Source organism: Thamnophis elegans, chromosome 12 (assembly GCF_009769535.1).
Source record: "Thamnophis elegans isolate rThaEle1 chromosome 12, rThaEle1.pri, whole genome shotgun sequence".
Taxonomy (NCBI): Eukaryota; Metazoa; Chordata; class Lepidosauria; order Squamata; family Colubridae; genus Thamnophis; species Thamnophis elegans.
Genome location: NC_045552.1, coordinates 5,750,197 through 5,776,552, shown reverse-complemented (window position 1 = coordinate 5,776,552; position 26,356 = coordinate 5,750,197). Strand labels below are relative to the sequence as shown.

The 26,356-nt window shown below is 45.8% G+C and overlaps 1 protein-coding gene across 1 annotated transcript; it reads right to left on the bottom strand.

The window, feature by feature from the left end:
• Window positions 1–1,262: 1,262 nt before the first annotated feature.
• LOC116515508 (guanylate-binding protein 1-like) lies at window positions 1,263–24,576 on the bottom strand. Its single transcript, XM_032227602.1, has 11 exons — window positions 24,509–24,576; window positions 23,741–23,934; window positions 22,835–22,962; window positions 22,201–22,310; window positions 20,935–21,131; window positions 19,746–19,988; window positions 16,426–16,706; window positions 10,231–10,443; window positions 10,004–10,106; window positions 4,738–4,931; window positions 1,263–3,134 (listed from the first exon to the last, which is right to left on the bottom strand). Exons 2-11 carry the CDS (start codon window positions 23,913–23,915, stop codon window positions 2,946–2,948), a joined length of 1,833 nt encoding a protein of 610 aa, XP_032083493.1. The 5' UTR covers window positions 23,916–23,934; window positions 24,509–24,576; the 3' UTR covers window positions 1,263–2,945.
• Between the last annotated feature and the right edge of the window lie 1,780 nt (window positions 24,577–26,356).

Here is a 26,356-nt window from a genome sequence, read left to right as displayed (position 1 = left end):
TTTCTAGAAATGAATCAATACACGTTGATGACCCCCCCTTTTAATCTGGAGGCTTTTCAGATGTGCTGAAAGGAACTAGCTTGATTCACAGTACGGACAGGAAACCTAAATCTCTTGGGAACTCTGCAGCCAGATTATCTAACCATGTTTTAGTTCCTATCTATATTGTAACAAAAAGGATGTTTAAGGAACCCAACCCAAACTGTTTTCTTTTTTTTTAATATTTTTTTATTTTTAATTTTCAAAACAAACATCCTTCTTTACATGCTGTAGAAAGTGTATCAGTTGGTTACAAAAAGGCTTCCGTACATCTCTCCCACAGTCAACAAACATAATTCATATTAACTCAAGTATTTTAACTCAGATATTTATACATATCACCACGATCATATCTCCATTTTTATTTGACTTTAATTATTTAAACGTCCTTCATCATAAAATATACCAAGATTTAATACATAACCACATACTGGCCTTTCATTTACTATTTCTAAAATTCTCCATTGACACTGAATCCTTATGTCCTATCCTATCTAAACATCCCTAATATTTAATAACAAAAATATCTAATCCTCCGTTCCAAATCACTGTTTACAATTTACATCCAGTTTCCTTATGTTATACCTTTATCTATATATATATTCTTATCCTTATCCCTCCTTTATATAACTATATCCTATATCATAACATTCTCCCTCTAATAATCAAATCTTTAACTGTATTTAACTTAGTTCTTTTTTTTAATTAACCCTTATATATAATCCAAAGGGATTTCAAATCTTCCTTTCATGGGTACCATTAAGTATTCATATCCAATTATTACTCATCATGACACTACACATTATATACCATAGTAACATTATCAATTATTTATTTGACTGTATCTATTGTCACTAAATTCACTAAGTTTAACTAGTTTTAAATTATACTCTTCCATCTATCAACCTGTATCTTTCTAGTAGCAAAACAATCTCAAATCTTCTGCCATTTGTGGTGTCGATCCTCTAATCATCTCCTTAATCAACTTTGTATGGACTCCTCTTAGCAACTCCTTGCTTATAAGATCTCTCATGTAATCTCGATGCCCTTCTTCTGTTTCCTTAATCAGCTTATCTTTAATTGTCAGTGGTGTTATCAATGATATTGCTAATAAAATTTCTCTCTTTAAGTCCATAAATTCTTTTGTTTTTTCTTCTTCTGTATCTTGCAATCTGGGATAAATTTCCCCTCCATTTAATTTCTCTTTCAGTATTCCACTCTTTCCATTTTCAGAGACAAACCAATCACCATAAATATCATCAAAATTAATTTCTTTATATTCATTTTCCACTCCAATTTTTTGGGATTTAAGCACCACATTTTCCAATTGATAAGCATCCTCAACATCTTCATCACCAGCTGGAAACACTTTCTCTTTCTGTATCCTTCCATTTTTGAGCCGCCCCGACTTCGTTAGCTTTGACTGGATATTTTGTCGCTGGCTTGAAGAACTTCTCTTACATCGATCAGGGACTTTGCGATGTCTCTGAGGTCAGCAAAATGTATTCTTTCTGTTCAACGTCTCTTCAGGATGGTTTAGGTCCGACTGGACCACCCAGCAGCAAAAGTATCAGCTACGGTCTCGTAGCATCGAGACCACACGTCCGTATCATTGCGACATTGGGGGCCTCCCTCCCCAAACTGTTTCCTGAGTTTCTTCCTGCCTTTGTCTGGGATTTTCCAATGATTATTTTCCTCTGCCCTTGCAGGAAACGTTTACTTTCTCTTCAGGTCTTTCTCTAAAGTGTTGTACATGTAGGTGAAAACTTTGTTTTAGCTTCTCTTTCGGTTCTCCTGGTTCTTCTGGATCGTCAGCCTTTACTCGGTTTTTGAATCAGTATCAGGAGGGAAAAACAGAACTGTGTGGACTATTTATTTATTTATTTATTTATTTATTTATTTGCCACTCATCCCTCTATGGGGTGACTCTGGGGGCAGATCTCACTCCATGGGGGTGAGGGGTGGTATTAACACTCCACATGATCTTGATTTAATCAAGATTGTAGGCGGAGATTTAAAAAGCCTGAATTCAATTTGTGACACCCCGGGAAGCCTTTCATGAAGCTTTGAAATCAAATCTCAAGCTTCTTAAAGAAATCCCTAAGGTCCGAGAATGATTTTGCAGGAATTTAAACCTACAGAATGAATTGTTGGAAGAGATGTCCATCTGGGTTCAGTTCCAAGTGGGGAAAAAGACACTGGAAACATGGAGGCTGTTTGGAAAGATGGTTTAATGGTGGACAGGACTGCATGGCTTCAGTTCCTGAACAGAAAGGGGAAGGGATGCTGAGAGATCTTGGGTTTTATGCCCTCCACTGGGCCTTGAACTTCCTGGTACAGATGAAGAGTATCCTGATTGGTTGCTGCCAGAGGTCAGAGGTCATAGCTGGCTTTTTAGATTGTCTTTGTGTTGTTTGGTTGAAATTTGGTGGGTGGTGCAACGAAGGGCAATGAAATGGGGTAGATCTTTGTTATGTAGAATAGACTGACCCAGGCCTTAATGGCCCATTAATAAAGGTGGGGGCAGCTGAGTTTCTGCTTCTTTGAGTTTCTACTTCTTTTTTAGGGGAAATATTCTGCTTTTTTAGCATATCCTAAAATATTTTATTTTTCTAGGAGAGGGGTGGGTTTTAACTTCCAACAGAATCTAAAATAACTGTAGCATGAGCACAGCCAGGTCCTTTCTAGGAAGTAGAGGCACTTCCTGGGAGATAAATTTCACTTGAAAGAAGATTATCAGGATTAGAATATCGATTTAGAAAATACTAATTATTGTCTTCATTATCTTGTTTTTCTCTTCCAGCCCACTTTGAGTTTCTCACTTTTTTTTTTACCTGACTCCTGAAAGGTTATCCAACTCTTAAAGCGGGGACATCTTTTTAAAAAATCCATGCAGAAGTTCTGGATTAGGAACGCTTAAACCAATTAGCAACTGTTGAATATACACCAGTAATTTTCTTTCCCAGGGAGTCAACATGTCTCTTGATCCAACCTGGTTCATCCACAGCTTCCTTTTTGGTTTTGAGCTGCTTGATTTCCTCTTTCAGTTGGTTCGCTTGCTTACAGAAACCCTCTTCAAACAAAGCCTCTTGTTCCTGCAGGCAGAGGAAGCATCATTATTAGACAGAAAAGAAACATGAGACTAGCTTTGCAGACCAGGTTCCAGAATAGACTTGGCCATTTTACCCCCTCCCCCCATGGCCACATCCAGTCCTTTGGAGTCCCGTGTGAAGTCAATGGAAAATAGGCATCAAATGAAAATAAACACACAATTCTCACCTTTGTAGGTACAGACACAACTTTTCCAAGGTTTTGCTGCTGGTCTCTGCCAGCAATTTGGGGAGTGGTGTGAAGCTGGCCACACCCACCCAGTCGGCTACGCCCAGTGAATGGCCCCAAGCTGACCTCGCCCACCCAGTTGGCCATGCCCACCCAGCCCACCTACCCCTGAGGTCAACCACAGCTCTGATGTGGCACTCAATGAAATTGAGTTTGACACCCCTGCATTACGGCATGTTGCTTGATTGCTGGTTTTTTTATTTGTGATGGTTGGTCCCTAACAGGCAGAAGCTATTCACCACTTCAATATCTTCACTGTCAATACAATTAGTCCTTGACTTACGATCATAATTGAGCTCAACATTTATGTTGCTAAGAGAAACATTAGTTAAGTGAGTTTGGCCCCGTTTTATGACTTTACTTGCCACTGTTGCTAGAGTGAATCACTGCAGTTGTTAAGCTAATAACATGGTTCTTAAGCGAACGTGGCTTCCCCATTGACTTTGGCTGACAAAAGGTCGCAAAAGGGGATCACATGACCCCAGGATACCCCAGGATCAATTATGAGCCAGTCACCAAGTGTCAAAATTTTGATCACCGAATATCTGTAGCTCTGGTGTAGGAGATAATGGTGGAGGTTCGTTCTCCAAGCTTGTGGGTTGGTTTCCAAACATTTCGCTACCAGGCTAAATTACATCTTCAGTAGAGTTTAGGGGATGTCAGTGTCTCTGTTTCTCTATTTTGTGTCCCACACAAAGACCTTATAAACAGAGGAACACTGACAATGACATCCCCTAAACTCCACTGAAGATGTTACTTAGCTTGGTAACGAAATGTTCGGAAATCGACCCACAATCTCAAAGAACAAACCTCCACCCTCAGGATTGTAAGTGTGCAAAATGGTCGAAAGTCACTTTTTTCAGTGCTGTTGTCATTTAAATGGTGACTAAAAGAACTGTTGTAAGCCAAGGACCAGTTGCTACACGTATTTTCATTAGATTGGCCCTCTTTATATTTAGTCACAGTTTTGTACTTGCACCCTGTTCCTTGACTTTCTTTACTACTTGTGTAACTGTACGTGCTATGAACTGTTTGACTAGTTTTGTTCTTCCTTGCTGTTTCACAGCACATCTCCCTGAGCACTAGAAAGTTTTCGGATGCTCCCTCTTCCACTGATGGTACAATTTCCTTTTTTTAATAAGGTCCCACTGACATTAAAATGTACCCCATGCAAATAAATGTATTCCAATGTTATCAAAATGACATGAAGTGGAGAGGATGAGACAAAAAGAAAGAAAAAAGCACTTGTGATATACAAACTTGTTTTAAATCCATTGCTTTTCTGTTTTGAAAGTCTGCATATTTGTTAATACCCAACTGCCTAATTACAACAAACCATTGCTGAGATTGTAGCATTACCCTGAGTTTGCTTTGCATCATCTTCTCATACTCTTCCTTCATCTGTTTCCTTTCTTCCTCCATCTTCTCCATTAGCTTCTGATGGTTCATCTCATAACTCCGTTTCTGGTCCTCAAACTTCTGTTGGAGCATTTTCATTTCCTGCCTCTGAACCTCTTGCTCTAGTTCTAAGGCTTTGGCATTCATTTTTTTCTCTAAACCAGGAATAAAAAAAGGACAAACATCTGCAGGTAGCTCGATTTGGTAGTATGCAAATATGTGATAAGTGAATAGATTGGCATACAGGCAGTTCTTGCTCAACTGTAGTAATTGAGACTGGAATAAGCCATAACGTCATGTGACTGGCATGCTTATCGACACCAGTTCTGGCATCACATTATTAGGTACTTTAGCTATACAATTTGGGATGAACACCCTTTGACTCCAAGGACCAGGAACACTACTCTGGTGACCCTCAGGATACAGATAAACCTCCAAGGGCTTCAACGCCCCTGTCTGCAAGGAATATGAATCTTTCCATTCCCCACTATCCTTTCAGAGCTGAAGAAGCTTCTTGGAGCAGAAGCGAAACATCTTCAAAAGGAAAATACAAGAAAGTCCAGTTGCCTCCTTAAAAAAGCACCTTTGGGAAAAACCATGACCTGGATCAGGGGTGAAATCCAGCAGGTTCTGAGGTTCTGGAGAACCGGTAGTGGGAATTTTGGGTAGTTCGGAGAACCAGCAAATGCCACCTCTGGCTTCCCCCAGAGTAGGGTGGGAATGGAGATTTCCCAGTATCCCTCTGCCACGCCCACCAAGCCATTCTCACAAAGCCACACCCACAGAACCGGTAATAAAAATTTTGAATTTCACCACTGACCTGGATGACTGAGAATCTCTACAGAGTTCCATCATTAGGTAGGAAGTCACATAATCCCCACTTGCCACTTCCTACTGGCTTCCCCATTGACTTTGCTTGTTGGAAGCCAGCAGTGAAGATCGCAGATGGTGATCACCTGACCACGGGATAAGTGGATAATAAGTAGATAAATAAGTCGATAATAAGTAGATAAATAAGTCGATTTGGCATATAGGCAGTCCTTGCTTAATTATGGCAATTGGGTGCAGATTTTCCATCACTAAGTGACATGGTCGTAAAACAGAATGTCATGTGACTGTGCCACTTAGCCACGGTAGTGTCAGGGTCCCAAGTAACACCCCCAATGATAGAAGACTCCAAGGCTAGGCATTCCTCAAAGTTCTATTTTATTAGACATGTCATGTTGGCACATCTGGGAAAACTGGAATCTGAAAGCTTCCAGGTTTTCCCCACCAAAAAGAAAGTCCAAGTCCCTGCCCAGCACCCACATCAGGGTGGGTTGCTACCGTCATTACTGCCAGTTCTGTGCAAAAAAAAATTATTCTCAGTGATGATCCGTTTCCAGTCTGACACGCTCGGGGACTACTGTGGCAGGCCCCCCACCAATTAGTGCCCCATCAATGGTTTCCTATGCGGGTGGATTTCCAGATCCATGGCCACAGCTGTGCTGTACCATACTTGCATGCGTTCTGGTACCCCTCTGATGCCACAGGCTTGCCTAAGGTCTGGGTTGAGAGCCTCCTTGAAGTGATGGATGAGGAGGCATTCCAGCCAGTCCCTCAGCTTCCCAGCTAGTCTTCAAACTCCCAAATTAGTTCCTTGGGTGGGGGAGGGGGGGCTTCCGGCTTGCTTCAGCACCTAAATCTGGGCTTCAGCTTCCATTCAGTGGGCCATGACTTCAAACCAACTCCGCATCAATTGGATGAATTCATCGGCATCTTCCAGCTCAGGAGCTTCCTCGTCATGAAGTTCTGCTATCCACTCTGCTGCCTCAACTTCCTTCATCCTATCTGTCATCACGGAAATCAATCTGATGGATATTGATTTCCATATTGGCTGATGTAAGCCAGACTCGGTTGAGGAAATAGGCTACCTTCCCTGGAATCCCATCAAATGTCACTCTGAACCGTGTGGGGGGAGTGGCTGGCAGGACCGGTTGTTGCGCCTGTGCAGGTTGCTGGTGCGCTGGGCTGGCACCAGCTGTTGGGCTGGAATCTATTGTGACCGGTGATTGAAGCTGCAGTGGTGACTGGGCTGGTACCGGTTGCGGAGCTATAACTGGTGGCTGGAAGTGACCAGTTGATGGATGGGCATCGGCTGCAGAATCGGTGCAGGCATCCACTGATATTGCACCCACCCTTGGCCGGGGTACAATGCCCATCCAGGAGGGATCTGGAATGTTGGAGGTAGTCTGAAGTCCAGTTACTGGGGTGGAGTGCTTGGTCCCCAGAGCCCTTGCTGTGGCCCCTGTAGAATCTGGGTGGGCTGGTTGAGCAAGCTTTGTTGCTGGGTCATCCCCAATCCCAGGGCGACCATCATTCCAGCAGGTTGGGCCCAATGTGTGAGGCTAGGAAACAAACCACTCCGTGCTGAGTGAAAGGAGGTAGACATCCTAGTCAGTGGCACTGCAGCTTCCTGGCCCAGGAAGGTGAATGTAGGCTAAGCGAGGGTCCATCTGGGCTGCTCTGTCCCAAGGGGTTGAGCGAGGCTACTCACTCTGAGCTGGCCAAACTGCTCCAGGAGATCGACTGGCCGCTAGCTCCATGGCAACAGTGGGAAGTGCTCATAGTACATTTGCCCCAGTATTCTCCATTTGAGGGTTGAGATCTGTTCCGCTCGTCTTCCACTCATCTCTGGTTCCGACAGCACTACCTGGCCACCATCTCCCGGAATGGCATGGCTCCCACAGCTTTACCCCACAGGGTCCAGTCCAGTTGCGTGACTTGCTCAGATGCCAGCTTTTTGAGCCAGGCACCCAGCGGGCACTCCCTCTCCGCATCTTCTTCCTCTTCCACCATGGCTTGGGAAAGGGAATAGATGGTCTCAACATAAATTGCTGGACCAGCTCTTGTGGCTCCCTCCGTGGCTTTCTTGTCTTCCTCCATCTTCCCTGAGTCTTTGTGCTGCCTGGTTTCGGGTCCACAGTCAGGACTCAGAACCCCCAAAAGCACCCTAGAGTTCTGGAGAACTGGTTGAATTTTTTAAAAGAGATTCGAGTTAATGTCAGGGTTCCAAGTAACACCCCCAATGAAAGAGGACTCCGAGAAGTCCCTGCCCAGCACCCACATCTCCATCACATGGTCCAACCAAAGCACCATCCCAACTGGAGATGCCTCCCAGTTCCAGCCCTCCAGGTGCAGGGCAAGATGACCTTGACTCTCTGAGAAAGGAATGTTATGACTATATATCACCCCTGCTCCACACAATCCCTCATCTCAGTTTCCCACAGTAGCAAATATGGCAGGCCTGAAGGTCCAATGCAAAAGACGGCTTCCAGGCCTGACTGAGCCCCTTAGCAACAGTAGTTCCAGCAATTCTGGTTGCTCTCATTAAGCGAATCCCACACCCTCACTGAGCACACATCAGTTATTCCCCTGTAGCAACTTCCTGCTGGCTTCCCCAATGAGTTTGCTTGTTGGAAGACAACAGTGAAGGTTGCAAATGATGATCACCTGATACAGCACGGAGACGGCATTGGTCGCGTTGGTCGATGATCTCTGGCGGGCCCGGGATAGGGGCTGTTCCTCTTTCTTGGTCCTATTAGACCTCTCAGCAGCTTTCCATACCATCGACCATGGTATCCTACTGTGACGACTCGAGGGGTTGGGAGTGGGGGGCACTGTTTTATGGTGGTTCTCCTCCTACCTGTTGGATCGTTCGCAGTTTGTGTTGACCGGAGGGCAGGGATCGACCCCGAGGCGCGTCACTTGTGGGGTGCCCCAGGGGTCAGTTCTCTCACCCCTCCTGTTCAACATATATATGAAACCACTGGGTGAGATCATCCGTGGTTTTGGGGTACGGTATCATCAATATGCTGATGATACCCAACTTTTCATCTCTACCCTAAACCACCCAAACGATGCCCTTGACGTGATGTCCCGATGCCTGGAGGCTGTGCCGATCTGGATGGGGAGGAACAGGCTTAAGCTGAATCCCTCCAAGACAGAGTGTCTGTGGTTTCCGTCATCCCAATTTTTGCATCTTGTTCCATCTTTGATGATAGGGGGAGAAACTTTAGCCCCCTCAGAGAGGGCCCGCAATCTGGGCGTCCTCCTGGATATGCGGCTTAGTTTAGAAGAACACCTGACGGCCGTGACCAGGGGGGCCTTTTACCAGGTTCACCTGGTACATCAGTTGCGCCCCTTTCTTGATCGGGATGCTCTGTGCACAGTCACCCATGCACTCAGCCTTTCTCGCCTGGACTACTGTAACGCTCTCTACATGGGGCTGCCCTTGAAGAGCACCCGGAAGCTTCAACTGGTCCAGAATGCAGCTGTGCGGGTTGTCATGGGGGCACCCAGGTACTCCCATGTTACATCCCTTTTAGGCAGCCTGCACTGGTTGCCGGTTGTCTTCCGGGTGCGATTCAAGGTACTAATTATGACCTTTAAAGTGCTCCATGGCTTAGGTCCAGGGTACCTGCGAGACCACCTACTGCCACCGGTAGCCTCCCATTGTCCAGTGTGATCCCACAGAGTTGGCCTCCTCAGTGTGCCGTTGGCCAGACAGTGTCGGCTAGTGACCCCCAGGGGGAGAGCCTTCTCTGTGGGAGCGCCTTCCCTCTGGAATGAGCTGCCCTCGGAGCTTCGTATAATCCCTGACCTCCGGTCCTTCCGACGCGCCCTAAAAAGTTGGCTTTTTCAGTAAGCCAGCCTGGCCTGAACAAAACAAATCAAATTATTGACTACTGTTAATTTTAATTTTAATTCTTTAAAAAAAAGTGTCATTGTCAATTTTAATTTGCTTTTGGGTTATCCTATTTAATTTCTTTTTAACTTTTGTACTATGTGTTTCTTTTAATGTTGTACGCTGCCCTGAGTCCTTGGGAGAAGGGCAGCATATAAATCTAATAAACCTAAACCTAAACCTGATCATTGGACCCTTTGATGGTCCTTAATTGCAAGACCATTTATATATTCTATTCATTCAGAACTGTCAAATGTTTGAACGGTCATTGAACAAGGGGTTTTTAAGTGAGGACTACCTGAGTATATGACTATATTTACAAATGTTGGATAATATGGGAGAAAAAGAAAACTTCTCTATTACCAAGTTAAATGGCCTTTTCCCTATCAGTGATGAGTTTAAGGATAAACCCACCTTTGTCAGGTTTTCCCACCTTCTTTTCCCACCTTCAGAGCAGAATCAACATCCCAGCATCATCCGACAGCTTGTTCACAAGTTTACCTTCTATTTCCTTCTCTTTCTCTTGAAGGCTCAGGTCACTTTGAAGGATGGCTTTTCTGATGTTTTCCTTGCTCTGGAGGAATTCTTTAAGGATTTTCCCTGCCTGATTGAAAGGGGAAAAGAAAATAATCTGGAGCGGTATAGAATGAGAAAGAAGTTTTGCTAAAGTAAATCAAAAAGAGAGCGACAAAATGAGTATTAATTTAGCAACCCTCGTCATTTTGTACCATTATTCCTTTCTTAGGTATCTCCAAGAATTCTTTCTCCACTTTTTGGAGGTCATTTACAAATTCCTGGTGGCCACCAGGTCGAGAGTAGCTTCCGTTATTGATGTTCTGCTCCAGATTTTCAGAGAGTGAGTTCAAAGAAGCTGAACAGATGTCAGAAGATTCCTGCTCATTTTTGCTACAGTACTCTTCCTTCTTGCTTTCCACTTTTTTCTGGTAGGAATAAAAGACAAAATAAGAGCTGAGACTTGATAAAGAAATCCATGTTTGTACACTGTATAAATTTCAGTGATCTCCCGTGATTAAACAGAGCTTCATCACAATTTGAAATGACTTGTGCTCTTCCTTCAATTTATCTAGAGCAGTGTTTCTCAACCTTGGAGGCTTTAAGAGGTGTGGACTTCAACTCCCAGAATTATCAGCCAGAATTCTGGGAGTTGAAGTCCACACCTCTTAAAGCCCCCAAGGTTGAGAAACACTGAACAAAAGGATTATTTAATCCTTAGAGCAGGAACATAATTGTCCATAAAAGCTTGATGATGACATTGCATGCCATCTTGTCAATCTTACTGGCTGTTCCTAACCGCATCCATCTTTTATCTTTCTGGGCAATCAGGAATGTTTCTAAACAAAATATCTGGTGGCAGCTATCCTCCATTTGATGAAGAAAATCTACACAATCTGTGTGAAACTATAACAAGAATACTACGCTCTGTATTCTTAAAAATAGAGAAACTACTGGAGACCAACCATCAGGAGCCACGGGCCTTAAATATTGTCTACGTACCCATTCTTATACAGAAGATACTGGAGACCAGGATACCAGATCCCAAGGACTCATAAGCCTTAAATACTGTCTATGAATAGGGGACCTAGGGAAAGCTACAAAGAACCAACACGGGATGATTGGATCTGGCACCTGGGTCTGGAGAAAGTTGAGCAGGATGGAAATCTTGAATAAACTTCACACGCATCCAACAAGATTCAGAGACACTCTGGACAAATGGGGCTATCCGTTGGCCTTTGCACTTTGCGATTGTGGTGACATGCAAACAGCTACACAGATGTATACCTGCCCTTCGTGTCCTCATCAGTACATACTTGAGTACCTCATTGTTGCGTCCTCCTGATGCAGCCGGCAGTCAAGCCCCGCCCCGCTGCAACCTGATTGGTCCAGGCGCAGTTGGCTGCTGGCGGGAGAATTGCGCCTCTCCCATTGGCTGGCCGCCTGACAGCTACCCGTATAAATAGCTGTCAGGCGGTGCTGTCCCGCGCACGAGTTCTGAACCTGTTACTGTTCAAGCCTGTTGAATAAACGTTTGTTAACTTACCTCACGCCTCGCTTCGTACTTAAAACCTGGTGACGAGGATGAGTGACACCGAACCTCTCCATATTCTGGCCCTTGCCGCCGCTTCGTCATTTGCTCCTTTCAGGCCTGAAATGGAGAGCTGGGATTCGTTCTTAGAACGTTTTGAAGTGTTTCTTCAAGCCCACGGGCTGACTGACCTGCCTGAGGGGCGGAAGAAGGGGGTCTTTCTTCATTACTGCGGGGCAGAGATGTTTGCCACTGCCCGCGCTCTCTCGGCTCTTTCTCCTTCCCATGCGATTCCTTTTGAAGTCCTTCTCGCCCGCCTCAAGATCCATTACGAACCAGCTCCCTCCCGCTACACTAGGTGTCAGCATTTCCGACGCTGCATCCAGCGGGAGGGCCAGTCCATCACCCAATACATGGCGGTTCTTCACACCACCGCCATGGACTGCGAATTTTTGGACCTGGACGATGCTTTTCTGAAGCAATTCATCTACGGCCTCTGTGACATCAACCTCCACCGGCGCATCCTTGCCCGGACTGAATTGTCCATGAAGATCGGCATGGATGAGGCCAGGGCGTACGAAATGGCCGACCAGTCCACTCCTGACTTTTGCTGGTTCCTGCCTTCACTTTTGGCCTCACATCCTCCTTCTTCATACCAGTGCCAGGTGTCCCACGAAGAGCCTTGGCCCGATTTCGATGTTTCCATCGACCGGTTGCGATCTCTCTCCCTCAAGGATGCCGGTTCCTGTCTAAGCTGTGGTGGCCACCACCAGCGTTCCTCCTGCCATTTCCGAGCCGCACTGTGCCGCTAATGCGGCAAGAAGGGCTATATAGCCGCCGTCTGCCACTCTCCTGCTTCGGCTCATCGGTCCTTCAGGGCTTCCACCGGCCACCGGCCGGCCTCCATGCCTTCTTCTGCATCCCACTGCTACGCCGTGTCTGAGCCTGACGGGTTCGCTCCTGAGTGGCTGCTGGATTCTGCCTCCACCACATCCAGCAGCCGGGGTAAGCTGCATCTCCCTGTCCTGCTGGACGGCCGCCCCTGCCAGATGGAGCTCGACACCGGCTCCGCGTGGACCATCGTCCCCTGGGACACTCTCAAGCGACTTTTCCCCCGCTTCACACGGAAACGACTGTCTTCTCCCCCTTGCCTCCTTCGGGACTACCAGGGGTCCCCAATTCCAGTCCTGGGTTGCCTCACGCTGCCGGTCCAGTATGGCCGGTTCCACGGTCCCTTGCCCCTTATTGTGGTCAGGAACTCCTTGACCTCTCTCCTGGGGCTGGACAGGATCCGGGCCTTCGGGTTGTCCATCGCTGGCATCAACTCCCTCCGGCTGGCTTCCGACGTCGACCTGTTAATGGCGGAATTCGCTGATGTATTCAGCGAGACCTTGGGCTGCTACAAAGGCACTCCGATCTTGACCCCCTGGTAGCCCCTATCCACCTCAAAGCCCACAGAGTGCCATTGGCACTGCGGGCTAAAGTGGAAGCGGAGCTGGATAAGCTCCTCTCCCAGGGCATCCTCGAGCCCGTGGACCACGCCCCCTGGGAGACCCCCATAGTGCTTCCCCTTAAGTCGGATGGCTCCCTGAGGGTCTGTGCCGACTACAAGGCCACTCTCAATAAGGCTTTACAAGCCCATCCCTATCCTGTCCCCATCGTCCAGCATGTGCTGCATTCCCTGGACCAGGGCAAGATTTTTGCAAAATTGGACCTGGCCCAGGCATATCAGCAACTGCCTATGGATGACGCCACCGCCACCGCCCAGATGATTGTCACACACAGGGGGGCGTTCCTCTGTACACTCCTCCAGTTTGGCGTCAGCGTCGCCCCTGGTCTTTTCCAGGGACTCATGGAGTGCCTGCTCCATGGGATCCCTGGCGTGACGCCATACTTCGATGACGTCCTGATTGCCGCCCCGGACCAATCAGGACTCATCTCCACCCTCTGGGCAGTCCTCTCCCGATTCCGAGCCTCTGGCCTGCACCTAAAGCGCCCCAAGTGCTGTTTCGGGGTCCCCGCTGTCGACTTCCTCGGGTTCCGGGTGGATGCCCAAGGCATCCACCCCTCACCCGCTAAAATAGAGTCCATCATGAATGCTCCCACCCCCTCTAACAAGGCGGAGCTCCAAGCCTTCTTGGGGCTCTTAAACTTTTACGCCGCCTTCATCCCCCATAAGGCTTCAGTGGCGGACCCCCTGCACTGCCTCTTGGATTCCTCCGCCCCCTGGGCCTGGACTAGCTGTGAGGCACATGCGCTTGTGGCTGTCAAACACCTCCTGACAGCTGCTCCCGTACTCGCCCAGTACGATGAGCGCTTACGCCTCCTCTCGCCTGCGACGCCTCCCCATACGGCGTGGGTGCTGTGTTGAGCCACTCCTTCCCAGACGGCTCCGAGGCACCCATCGCCTTCTACTCGCGTACCTTGTCCAGGACTGAATGTAATTACAGCCACCTGGACAAGGAAGTGTTGGCGGCCATAGCTGGAGTCAAGAGATTCCACCATTACCTCTACGGCTGCCCCTTCACTCTCCTCACCGATCACAAGCCCCTCCTGGACATCCTGGCAGGGGACCAGGCCACGCCCCCCATCCTCTCCCCGCACATGTCCCGCTGGTCCAAATTCCTTTCGGCTTACGCTTACCGACTGCACTACCAGCCTGGCAAGCACATAGGCCACGCGGATGCCCTCAGCCGGTGCCCGTTGCCCCTCCCACTCACCGACCCCACTCCCTCCGTGGCCTCTGGTGTCTTCCTCATAGACGACCTGGAGCTGCCACTTTCCGCCTCGGACATCGCCACCTCCACCGCCTCCGACCCCCTCCTCTCCCGTATTTTAGACGCCGTTCGCCGGGGCTGGACGGCAGACTCTCGGGCTCCTGAGTTCCAGCCGTTCCTTCTCCGCTGTACCGAACTTTCCATCCTCCAGGGATGCCTCCTCTGGGGGTCCCAGGTAGCCATGCCGCCCACCCTGCACCAGTTGGTGCTCCGCCGGCTCCACGAGGGTCATCCAGGCATAGTCCGCATGAAGACCCTCGGCCACGGCTATGTTTGGTGGCCCTCTATGGATGCCGACATCACTGACTGGGTGCAGTGGTGCCCACCCTGCCTGGCTGTCTGGCCCGCCCCACCCTCCTCCCCACCCCAGGAATGGGACACCCCCTCCTCTCCCTGAAGCCGCCTCCATGTGGATTTCTTCAGCCCCATTGATGGCCGCTCCTTTCTGCTAGTCGTCGATGCCCTCTCTAAATGGGTGGAGGTCATCCACCTACGCTCCCTCACCTCCGCGCCACCATCCATGCCCTGGAGTGCCTTTTTTCCACCCACGGCCTCCCTGACACATTGGTGACCGACAACGGTCCCCAATTCACATCCGCTGAATTCTGCCTCTACCTTGCCAGCCTAGGAATCCGCCATGCCCCGGTGGCTCCCTACCACCCTGCCAGCAATGGCATGGCGGAGCGCACTGTTCGCTCCACCAAGGAGGGCCTGGCCCGCTTGAGCCACCTGCCATGGGCAACCTGCCTGTCCACCTACCTCCATGCCCAACACTCCACCCACTGGGCTGCCACTGGGAAATCTCCAGCCAAGGTTCTCATGGGCTGCCGTCTCCGTACTACCCTGGACCGGCTGCACCCCCACTTCTCTCCTCTCTCCGCTTCCCTGGCTTCCACCCCTAGGGCTTTCCATGTGGGGGGAGGAGGTCTACACCCAAAATTATTTGGGCGAGCCGAAGTAGGTTTCGGCCGTGGTTCAGGAACTAACAGGACCCTGTTCCTACAGGGTCCAACTTGGCGACAGACAAATTTGGCAGTGCCATGTAGACCAATTGCGCCGCCACACATCGGTCTCACCTCCCAGACAGCAGGGCCGTGCCGCTCCGACTTCTACACCTGACCCTAGCCTCCAACTGCAACCGCAAGGACCTTGGAGTACACCTCCAGATGACCGCCCTCATCCACCCATCGCAACCGCTGGCTTGCCTACCAGTTTTGGTGCAAGGCTAGGGGCTGGGACTCCGCCTCTGCTCCTCCTCCTGGACAGAGCTCCTCCTCCACGACCGTCCTCCTCGGCAACCACACCCGAACTGAGGCGGTCCCAGCACTTGCACAGTTGACCAAGAATACTTGGACGACTATGCATGCGCCATCCAGGGGAAAGGGGTGTTGCGTCCTCCTGACACAGCCAGCAGTCAAGCCCCATCCCGCCGTGACCTGATTGGTCCAGGCGCAGTTGGCTGCTGGCGGGAGAATTGCGCCTCTCCCATTGGCTGGCCGCCTGACAGCTACCCGTATAAATAGCTGTCGGGCAGCGCTGTCCCGCGCGAGAGTTCTGAACCTGTTACTGTTCAAGCCTGTTGAATAAACGTTCGTTAACTTACCTCATGCCTCGCTTCATACTTAAACTCACGGCAGTGTGACAAAACACAATTAATGTTAAATTTGTACATGTTTTAATCATGTATCTTATATTTTAAATTTTGTGTGCTATAGTATGCCTTATGTTGGGATGTCAAACTTGATTTCATTGAGGGCCGCATCATGGTTGTGCTTGACCTGGGGGGGCAGCAGGATGGGTGTGGCTGGCTGGGCGTCACTCATGTTGGGGACGGCTGTTGTGGCCCGAGCACTCTGCCAGGGAAAATGGGCTCACGAACTCAGTTTTTGCTGGCATAGGCACTACAGGCTGGGCCTTTGTTGTTGCTAGGGCGGCCACGTAAGGCAGACCTAAGCATCCCGTACCCCGGTTCTAAGAGCCTCACAGGCCAAATCTGGCCCCTGGGCCTTGAGTGTGACACCCCTGCCTTATTTTAATAGTGACGCTTCTGACACAAATAAACAAACATCCTCTATGAAGGTTACTATCTTATTATTACCTACCATGAATTCAGCCTGGAATTGATGTTCATCATCCTTAAAGGCACAATCCATGAACATCTGGAGGGCTTCTTCCTCACATTTTTTGTGTACATCCAGAAGTTCCTGGGAAGTCTCAGTGGGTAGCTCCACCCTTTGCGACATCAGTTGCGCATAGTGAGCAACAGCTTTCTCCACGGCTGCCATGTTCTGAATCTTTGCCAAGGCCAAGACTTCATTCTCCAGGCAGAGAACGTTCCCACTGGAGATAGTATCCACATAGCCCTGGACTAACTTTGCCAACACTGCATGGAGAAAAATAGTACAGATTGTTGGACAATCAGCCAGACATCTTCAACCATCATTACTCATTGTGGCCCACTGAAGAATTTAAGGCATTGCGGGAGGGAGGAGCCAATGTCGTGACGATACGGACGTGTGGTTTCGATACTCTGAGACCGCAGCCGATACTTTTGTCTCTGGGTGGTCCAATCAGGCGTAAACCGTCCCAAAGAGACAGTGAACAGGAAGAATATCTCTTACTGACCTCAGGGACATCGCAAAGTCCCTGATCGATGCAAGAGAAGTTCTTCAAGCTGGCGACAAAATAATCTAGCCAAGGCTGATGAAGTCGGGGCGGCTCCAAAATGGAAGGATATGGAAAGAGAAAGTGTTTCCAGCTGGGGAGGAACTTTTACCGTTTTAAAAAGAGACTGCCTATTAAAAAACTTAATAACTAATTTAAATTGAAGAACAGAAAAAATAAGGGGGAGAATTAAATTTGGTATGGTTTTGGACGGGGGTTGCCTTACTTTTTAAATGCTATCTTCATGGATGGGATTTATGCAAGCCTTTTAAAATGAATGGATTAAATTTTCTTCTATCTTTTTTTCTTTTATTATTTTCTATAACCTATGGACTAAAATTTCCCTCTTTCATTATTGTGAGTGTTCTCCTAACTCATTTAAGAATTGGACGTTTTTAAAAACTTGAAATACAAAAAAGATACAAAAAGAAACAAAGAAAAGTGCAACAGAATACTGCTACTCAGAGGCTGGAAGGTTTGTGTATTTGAAACAAAGCATTTTTTCTCTCACTGATTATTCTGGTTTAGCACTACAAGGTCTCACTGCTTGGTTATAGAGAGTGATAAGAAGGAGAGCACACAGATGTTCTTTGAAGTATATCTTTAACCAGAAAAATTGAAAACAAAACATTATTGTGAATCTATGCTTAATTTTATTAACCTTCCAAGCCACAGCAATTCAACAATTTCAACAGCAGAAAGAAATAAGTCTGCAAAAGATATTCTCAGAAATACAGGAACTATCAAATACATATGAGAGGATAGAAAAGAAGCTGGAAGACTTAGAGCATCTAACAGCAAAATATGATGAAGTCGAGGATGCTGATCAAGTGGAAAATGTGGTGATTAAATCCCAAAAAAATGGAGTGGAAAATGATTATAAAGAAATTAAATTTGCTGATATTTATGGTGATTGGTTTGTCTCTGAAAATGGAAAGAGTGGAAAACTGAAAGAAGAATTAAATGGAGGGAAAATTTATCCCAGATGGCAAGATACAGAAGAAGAAAGAACAAAAGAATTTATGGACTTAAAGAAGAAATTTTATTAGCAAAATCATTGATAACACCACTGACAATTAAAGATAAACTGATTAAGTAAACAGAAGAAGGGATTGAGATTACATGAGAGATCTTATAAGCAAGGAGTTGCTAAGAGGAGTCCATACAAAGTTGATTAAGGAGATGATTAGACGATCGACACCACAAATGGCAGAAGATATGAGACTGTTTTGCTACTGGAAAGATACAGGTTGATAGATGGAAGAGTATAATTTAAAACTAGTTAAACTTAGTGAATTTAGTGACAATAGATACAGTCAAATAAATAATTGATAATGTTACTATTGTAATCAATGTGTAGGGTCATGATGAGTAATAATTGGATATGAATACTGAATGGTACCCATGAAAGGAAGATTAGAAATCCCTGGATTATATATAAAGGTTAATTAATAAATAAAAAGAACTAAGTTAAATACAGTTAAAGATTTGATTATCAGGGGGGAAACTGTTATGATACAGGATATATTTAAATAAAGAAGGGATAAGGATAACAATAGATATGGGTGTAACATAAGGAAACTGGATGTAAATTACAAATAGTGATTTGGAAAGGAGGATTAGAAAATTTTGTTATTAAATATGATGGCTGTTTAGCTAGAATAAGATATAAGGATTCAGCGTCAACGGAGGATTTTAGAAATAGCAAATGAAAGGCCAGTATGTGGTTATGTATTAAATCTTGGTATATTTTATGATGAAGGACGTTTAAATAATTAAAGTCAAATGAAAATGGAGATATGATCGTGGTAATATGTATAAATATCTGAGTTAAAATACTTGAGTTAATATGAATTATGTTTGTTGACTGTGGGAGAGATGCACTGCAGTCCTTTTGTAACCAACTGATACACTGTCTACAGCATGTAAACAAAGATGTTTGTTTTGAAAATAAAAAATAATTTTTTTTTAAAAAAAAACAGTATTTAAGGCATTGCACCAAAACATGCTTGCCAATCATCTATGGGGCTTCTCAGTCATCCAGGTCATGGTTGTCCCAAGGGTGCTTTTTCTAAAGGCAACTGGACTTTCTTGGTTTTTCCTTGAAGATGTTTCTCTTCTCATTCAAGAAGTTTCTTCAGTTCACTGAACTGAGCTGAACTGAAGAAGCTTCTTGGATGAGGGTAGAAATGTCTTCAATGAAAAACCAAGAAAGTCCAGTTGCCTTTTGAAAAAGTACTGTAGGGACACGCTTGCCAGTTAGGATGGATGGGTCACTGCCCAATTTTCCCACCTGCATGGCTTTCTGGAGGACACTTCATTCAGTAGAATGAGGCATAATGAGCACAGATCTTCTAGACTTAACAATAGCTGATAAGACAAAAAAGTCTGAATAGTGGAAATGACAGAACATGGAGACAGCAGAATAGAAAAGAAAGGACTGGGGAAGATAACAAAATTCCCAGACTTGTAAATAGAACGACTGGGGCAGAAGAAAGCAAAGGTGGAACCAATAGTAATAGGTGTCTGGGATGCAAATCCGAAACAACTGGAGCATCACTTCAACACTATCAACATTGAAAAAATCCCCTTCAAACAATTGCAAATGGCAGTTTTACTCGGACCAGCGTACAACCCAAGACGATATCTTTAATGTTATCAAACATGCACATCTGCCTATCCCAGATCCTTGAGGACTTGATAGGTGGACAAAAGTGCCAAATCCATGTAAACATCTGGCTCAGTATGCAGGACTCACAGTTGCCAGTGACAGTGTGCCCTCCTGGAAGAGTCTTTTCTCGAGATGTTTCATAGATATGACGACAGAATTTCTTTGCTTGTTCCACAAAACCTTTGTGCAGCTGATAATCCGACATCTGTTCCACATTGCATAAGTTGTCACGTGTAGTAGGGCAATCAAAGACGAAGCACTTCCGGGTGGGGAAGAACAGTCGGATACATTCCCGTGTCAGATTGAATGCCTTATCCTTCTTCTTGTCACCTAGAAAGCAACATGTCCATCTTGCAAGTAAATCTGAATTGCATCTGCCAGTGGGCATTTCACTGGGAAAGTCCCCATCCGTATTAATTAGCACTATTTAATTGTTATCCTTCCAAATACAAGTATCTCCTCTTACTTTGGCCACCCTTCCTCTCTTATAGAGGCCACAAATCTATAATGTGAGTTTTTCTTGTTTCCAAATCAGGGATTTTGGATAATCTCTATTTAACACGCTGCACTGTGATTTGCTCAGAAGGACTTTGTGGAAAAGCAATGCACAAATTAAGGGTGATTTAGTCTTTCAAAGTGTCAACTCAGCCAACAAAGTATATGCAAGTTGCAACCTGAAATTCCATGCAGTGCTTTCTGAAATTCCAAACTGATTGATATTAATCGAGAAAACAGAGCATTGAAGAAATAATACCATTGCTTGTTTTCCAACAAATAATGTGGTCAGGGAACACTGAGGAAGACAATTCAGTTTTTATTTCAGTGCCATGACTACTGACATTGAAATGGATTTCCTAAGGAAAACAGATTCCTACTGGACATTTTGTTTATTTAGGGTTTGTTAATTCAATTATTCTTATTATATCTGCTGATTTTATTTTGTTCTTATTTTAAAATGCCCTATAATCAGATAGAATGGAAGCATCTCAGTCATTCCAACAGAGAATTCTTAATATAATTGCTTTCTATTATCAGGATGTCTAGTAATTACCCCAAGATATCCAGATGATTTTCATGCCTGAGGCATTGGTGCAACCTACAATTTTCTGATTTCTAGTCTGGTGCCTTCATTCTAGACCAAAGAGCCTTAGGAGACTCTTTTTCTTTTTGAGGTCTATTCTGGGCCTCCCTAAAGAAGGAAAATTTAGGCCCAATGTCTCCTATTCCATTCCTCCTATGACCACATAGATCTTCACACCGAATTTGTCATCCATACCTTTTTTTAATTTCAGATTAATTTCAAGATAGTCATCCTCTGTGATGGGTTTCCCATCCCAATTCAGCTGCAGTGTGAAATCTCGCACAGCCCAGACAAATGTTGGGAAGAAGCCAACAAATCCAGAAGTGTCACCTGTATCTCCAGGAGTGGAGGAAGACTTGGTCTTGATATGTTTAGACAGCTCCGTCACAAAACTGTTGGCCCCATTTAGGAATCAAACAATATACTTGTACAGTGAATAAAGAGGATGGTCTTGAAGGATGGAGAGAAGAACCGTCAAATAAATGAAACTTAGATCAGGCAAAAAAGGAGATTGCAAAAACGCCTGAGATAGACCCCATCGCAATTCTTGAGAAGTAAAAAGAGGGAGGAAAGGAAGCACAATCAGACTGTCAAGATGCTAGAACTGCAGCTATTCTAATAAAAGTAACTTTAGGTCTACATGGTGTCTGATTCCTTCTCTGGTCAACCTGATAGTGTTGACATCAAAAGAAAACATGCCAGTTCTTTCCCTACCACAGAGCCAGACATGGTTGATCGAGGAATGAGAAGCACATGGGTTGGTTGGTTCATAAAAACTTCTTACTGTATTTGAAAGGAGTTTCTGTATTTATATTTATTTGCCAAAATTCTTTTCTTAATATTTGCTTTTCTGTATTAATTCTACTCATGATGCAGCACAACACCCCCAAAAAACTAGTTTCTTTTCAATCGTTATTTCTTAAAATATATTGTATATAGATACAATATAATTAACATACAGCTAAGGTTACCCATAGATTTCTCCCTTTTCTCTACTGTTAAGGGGACCAAATGCCATACATCTCAGTGCTACTGAAAGATTTCTGAAAGAATCCAAAAGTGCCAGATTAATTTGAGTTGCAATGAGAAGGTTGGGATAGATTGACGAAATCAGACACCATTTTAAACATCTTGAGTTGTTTAAAACAAAACAAAATGTTCTTCCTCTTTTGTCTCCTTCTTTTTCTTATTCTATATTTATTTTTCTTAATTTTTACCTCATTCCTTGAAACCTTTAATAAAACTTATTATAAATAAAACAAAACAAAATTCTAATAACAGACTTCACTTACTCCTTGCTTCAATCCATTCCTATCTCTGCACAATACTCCAAAATGTAAGCCAGTCAACATTCAATCTAATCAAGCTTAGCATGTGGGAAATTGCAGTGGGTGAGTTTTGAAATTATGTAGGCAAGGATGTTCCTGAAGGCCATAACAGAGCTATCCTTGCAAAGGATACTGAAGCTTGTCCAGGGCAGTCTGATCAATGGTCCCCACACTGTTGTAGACCAGGGTGCTGCTCAACAATACGGCTAAAGAGAAGATCCAGATATCGTTTTCAGGACTGCCCTAAAGAGGAAAAAGAATAGGTTATGATCTGTTCCTGATTTCTGCTGAGTATGTGTATCTATGTCTATTAGAAGGCAACATTTTATAAGAATAAGATACAATTCATTCACCAGCTCAGAATACATTCACTGAGTCATCATCTATTCAGACAATCGCAGGGTGCTGGGAGTTGTAGTTTAGGAAGCTTTGAGGCCATGCATTGTAGGAGTTTCAAAGGACAGTTGCAGGGTGTTACATAAAAGCAAGTCTCCCCCATTTATTTCACTTGTCAAAAGCTGGCTAGGAAGATGGTAAATGTCCCTGGGACTCTACAACTATCATATATACATGCTAATTGCCAAGCTCCTAAATTTTTATCATGTGACCATGCTGATGCTGTGATGGTTGCAAATGCAACCCTTTTTTTCAGTGCTGCTGTTACTTCAAATAGTCGCTAAATGAATACTTGTCAGTCAAGGACAACCTATAAACAGATGTTTCATCAGTGTGATTTTATACAAAGAAATACACAAATACAAAATCACCTTTTCAGGGTCACCTAACCCTTCAGTATCCAGCAGGACAAGGGTTTGGTTAGGCTTGTCCGGATGGGGAACACACCACATCCAGATTCCTTTAGTTTTTGCTTGCACTGTGGAGCCCAAAGAGAAACCTACAAATGGGAAAATGTGATATGGTTTAGATCCCAAACGGTCATCTTGTAATATGTGAGCTAACACCAGTTTTTCTGGTTGTTTACTGAATTTACCCATGGAAACAGAAAGTTATGCTTGGGTGCAGTTTCCAGATGAAAATGCTCATCAAATATACTTCATTTTGCAATATATGGAAAAGCAAAAGAACTCCCAAAAAATAAGGGGCCTACATTTCTGAGAAGCTAGAAAACATCAGAAGAAGACTTATAATGTATTGATTAAAAAACAATTAAAACACTCTGTAATGGTAGGTGTGAAAGTCCTTGGGAGATGGACAGAGAGATGCTGCCTAGCCCAAAACAATGATCAGATAAGAAACAGTACAGGCTGCCGATTAATACTGGGAGGACAAGAGGCTCAGAAGGGACCCTCCCTAGTTTCTACAGTGGTAAAGATGGGTGAAGAATTGCACTTTCAGACATGCAACATTTGTCAAGGCAGCTTCATAACAAAGCAAAATAGCTCATTTGGTCATGTTTCCTGACTGGTTTGCCCCACAAGGCTGACATTTTGTAATCTTATTATTATAAAGCTTATGATAAAATTCTGCAAGATCACATCAGCCTAAATAGTCCATTCATTATCATTGGACCACAATGGGCATTTTGGAAAATGATAATCCTGGACTCCATACCTGTCCATCAGAGGAGAAAACCCAGGATTTGGGGATGTTCCTTTTCCCACAAAGGTTTTGCCCTTGTCCATATTGCCCTTGCTCATCTCAGTCCTTCTCACCTGAATTTTTGCCAGCAAGCTTGTTCATCAGGTAGGACTTGCCCGTGCGATACAGTCCCACGATGGACACCACCACCACCGGATTCTGGATGTCTGAGAGCAACTGAAGGGCATCCTCAGAAACATGGAGGCGATTTTTCCTGTTCTCAATCAGGCACACCGGAGCCTCCATCATGGCTTTGGAGGAGATGCAGCTGCAAAGAAGATGTGGCAGCTGGAGAAACTTTCTTCCCAAAGAAGGACTATAAAAGACCCTCTCCCAAGTTCATGACCTGTGACATCAAGCCCATCCCAGGTCAGTGAGTACATGGGCTTTGTAATCCCAGATCCCTTCTCAAGCCATCTTCTCCCCAGACTTCCAGGAGCCACTCAGCTGAAGGGAAGCCGGTCTCCAGAACTAACCCAGCTCCCAGTAGCAGATCCCAGTCCAAAGGGAGTGATGCATGGGTCCCCAAGTCCCTGAACTGAAATGGGATCACCATCCCCCCAACTTCCCTGGAGCCCCACAGAGCCTCTGATCACTGCCCACCCAGGTCCGATATGGTCTCCAATGGTTCTCCAGCCAGCCTTTCATTCCCTCCCATCCCCTTTTCCAGGGGCCGTCTCTGCTTCCCGGATCCCCTGTAACTGCTTGACCAGAAAGGAGACCCATCTAGCTGCTCCCGAGGATTCCAAGTCCAGAAAGCTCCTGCCGCTGCAGAGAAGGACCGAAGCCCAGAGGGGAGGTTGGGAAAAGCAGATGCCCCCCTCAGTCAATCCCCCTTTTACCGTCTTTCCAAAGAAATCAATGGATCGCTCGACAACTCTCTTCGCAGCCCTCCGTGATCTTTTTCTTCCTGCGCTCCTTTCACAGATTTTTTATAGCCGCAGTAGCCGAAAGCGGCCAATTCCTCCTAAACAAAGAGCAAACTCCACTCCCTCAATGTCAATAATGTATTTATTCATTATAAATATAATACATTCCCCACCCGGCCTCCAAGAAATGAATCACTACATGTTGGTGACCCCCTAATCTGAAGACTTCCCAGCTCAGCTGAAAGGAACCAACTGGATTCAGAGTTATGGACAGAAAACATAAATCTCTTGGGGGGAATCTGCAGATTGACTATTATCTGAGCAAGTTCTGTTTCTTATCAATTTCAGCTGTTACTAGGTGGTACAGTCATTAAGCGAGATAGCATATGATTATACTGAATTATGATGTCAGCTCTGGCTGCAGTCAATAAGTGCATCACTGCAGGTTATTAAGTGTATCTTCTTACTGGCTTCTCCAATGACTTTACTTATCAGACATTGGCTGCGAAGGTTGCAAATAGCAATTGCATTACTTTAGAATGCTTGAAAAGTTGGAAATATATGTGCAAATCACAATCATGTGACCATGGTGAGGCTGTGATTGCCACAATGTCAAGGGCCAGTTACCATATGTGTTGTGGCCCAGCAGGATCCGGTTGAGCTGCTGATGGACTCAGATAGCGAGGAACCATATGAGTCTGCTCTGGATGATGTGGGCAGGGTTCAGACTCAGAGCAGGGACCAGAGAGGCTGGTTGGCCACCAGGAAGCGCCTGAGGCATGGAGCAGTGGGGAGGATCAAAGGCAGTTTGTCCCTGATGCTTCTGTCTGGGCCTATGAAGGCCCCCACACAGCCCTTGCACCTGGTCATTGGGGATCAAGAGGAGGCCATCCAGTTTTACATTGCTTTGGGCCTGCATTTCCCCGTGGTCCTGGGCTTGGCTTGGCTGCAGGCGCATGACCCCCAGATTTATTGCTCCCAGAACCTGGTCACGTTCCCGTCCCTGCAATGTGTCGACCACACCCGTCATGTCTGTGCAGGCCAGGTGCTGAGTTTGCCCATGGTGTCCTGGCTGGCGGACTTAGCGGAGTTCACGGACGTCTTCAGCGAGCAGGAGGCAGACCAATTGCTGCTGCACCAGCCTTATGACTGCCCCATTGACTTGGTGCCGGACACGCAACTTCCTGTGGGTCATCTGTACGCCATGTCCGAGCTGGAGTTGGCCACATTGCAGGACTTTCTGGACAATAACCTCATCCAGGGTTTTATCCGGCCCTCGTCTTCGCTACTGTCTGCCCCAGTCTTGTTCATTAAGAAGAAGACTGGGGATCTGAGACTGTTGTGATTATCGTTGCTTGAATGCGATCACAGTGCACATTCCCTCTGCCCCTGATTCCTGAGTTTTTGGGGCATCTCCAGGAGGTGACAGTGTTCACGAAACTGGACTTTCGTGGCACCTATAATCTGGTCTGAGTCCTGGGGGGGGGGACGAATGAAAGATGGCCTTCGGCACCCAGTACGAACATCTTGAGTACACAGTCATGGCGTTTGGATTGACCAATGCCCCGCCCGTCTTCCAGCATTTTATGAATGATATCTTCCGGGACCTCTTGGACCAGTTTGTTGTCATTTACCTGGATGACATTTTGATTTACTCGGCTTCTCAGGAGGCTCAGCAGCAGCACCTACATCTAGTCCTGCAACGACTCCATGAGCATCGTTTGTACACGAAGCTGGAGAAGTGTCAGTTCTGGCAGACTACTATCGAGTTCCTGGGGGACCGTATCTCCCCTGAAGGAATTGCGATGGAGCAGGGCAAGG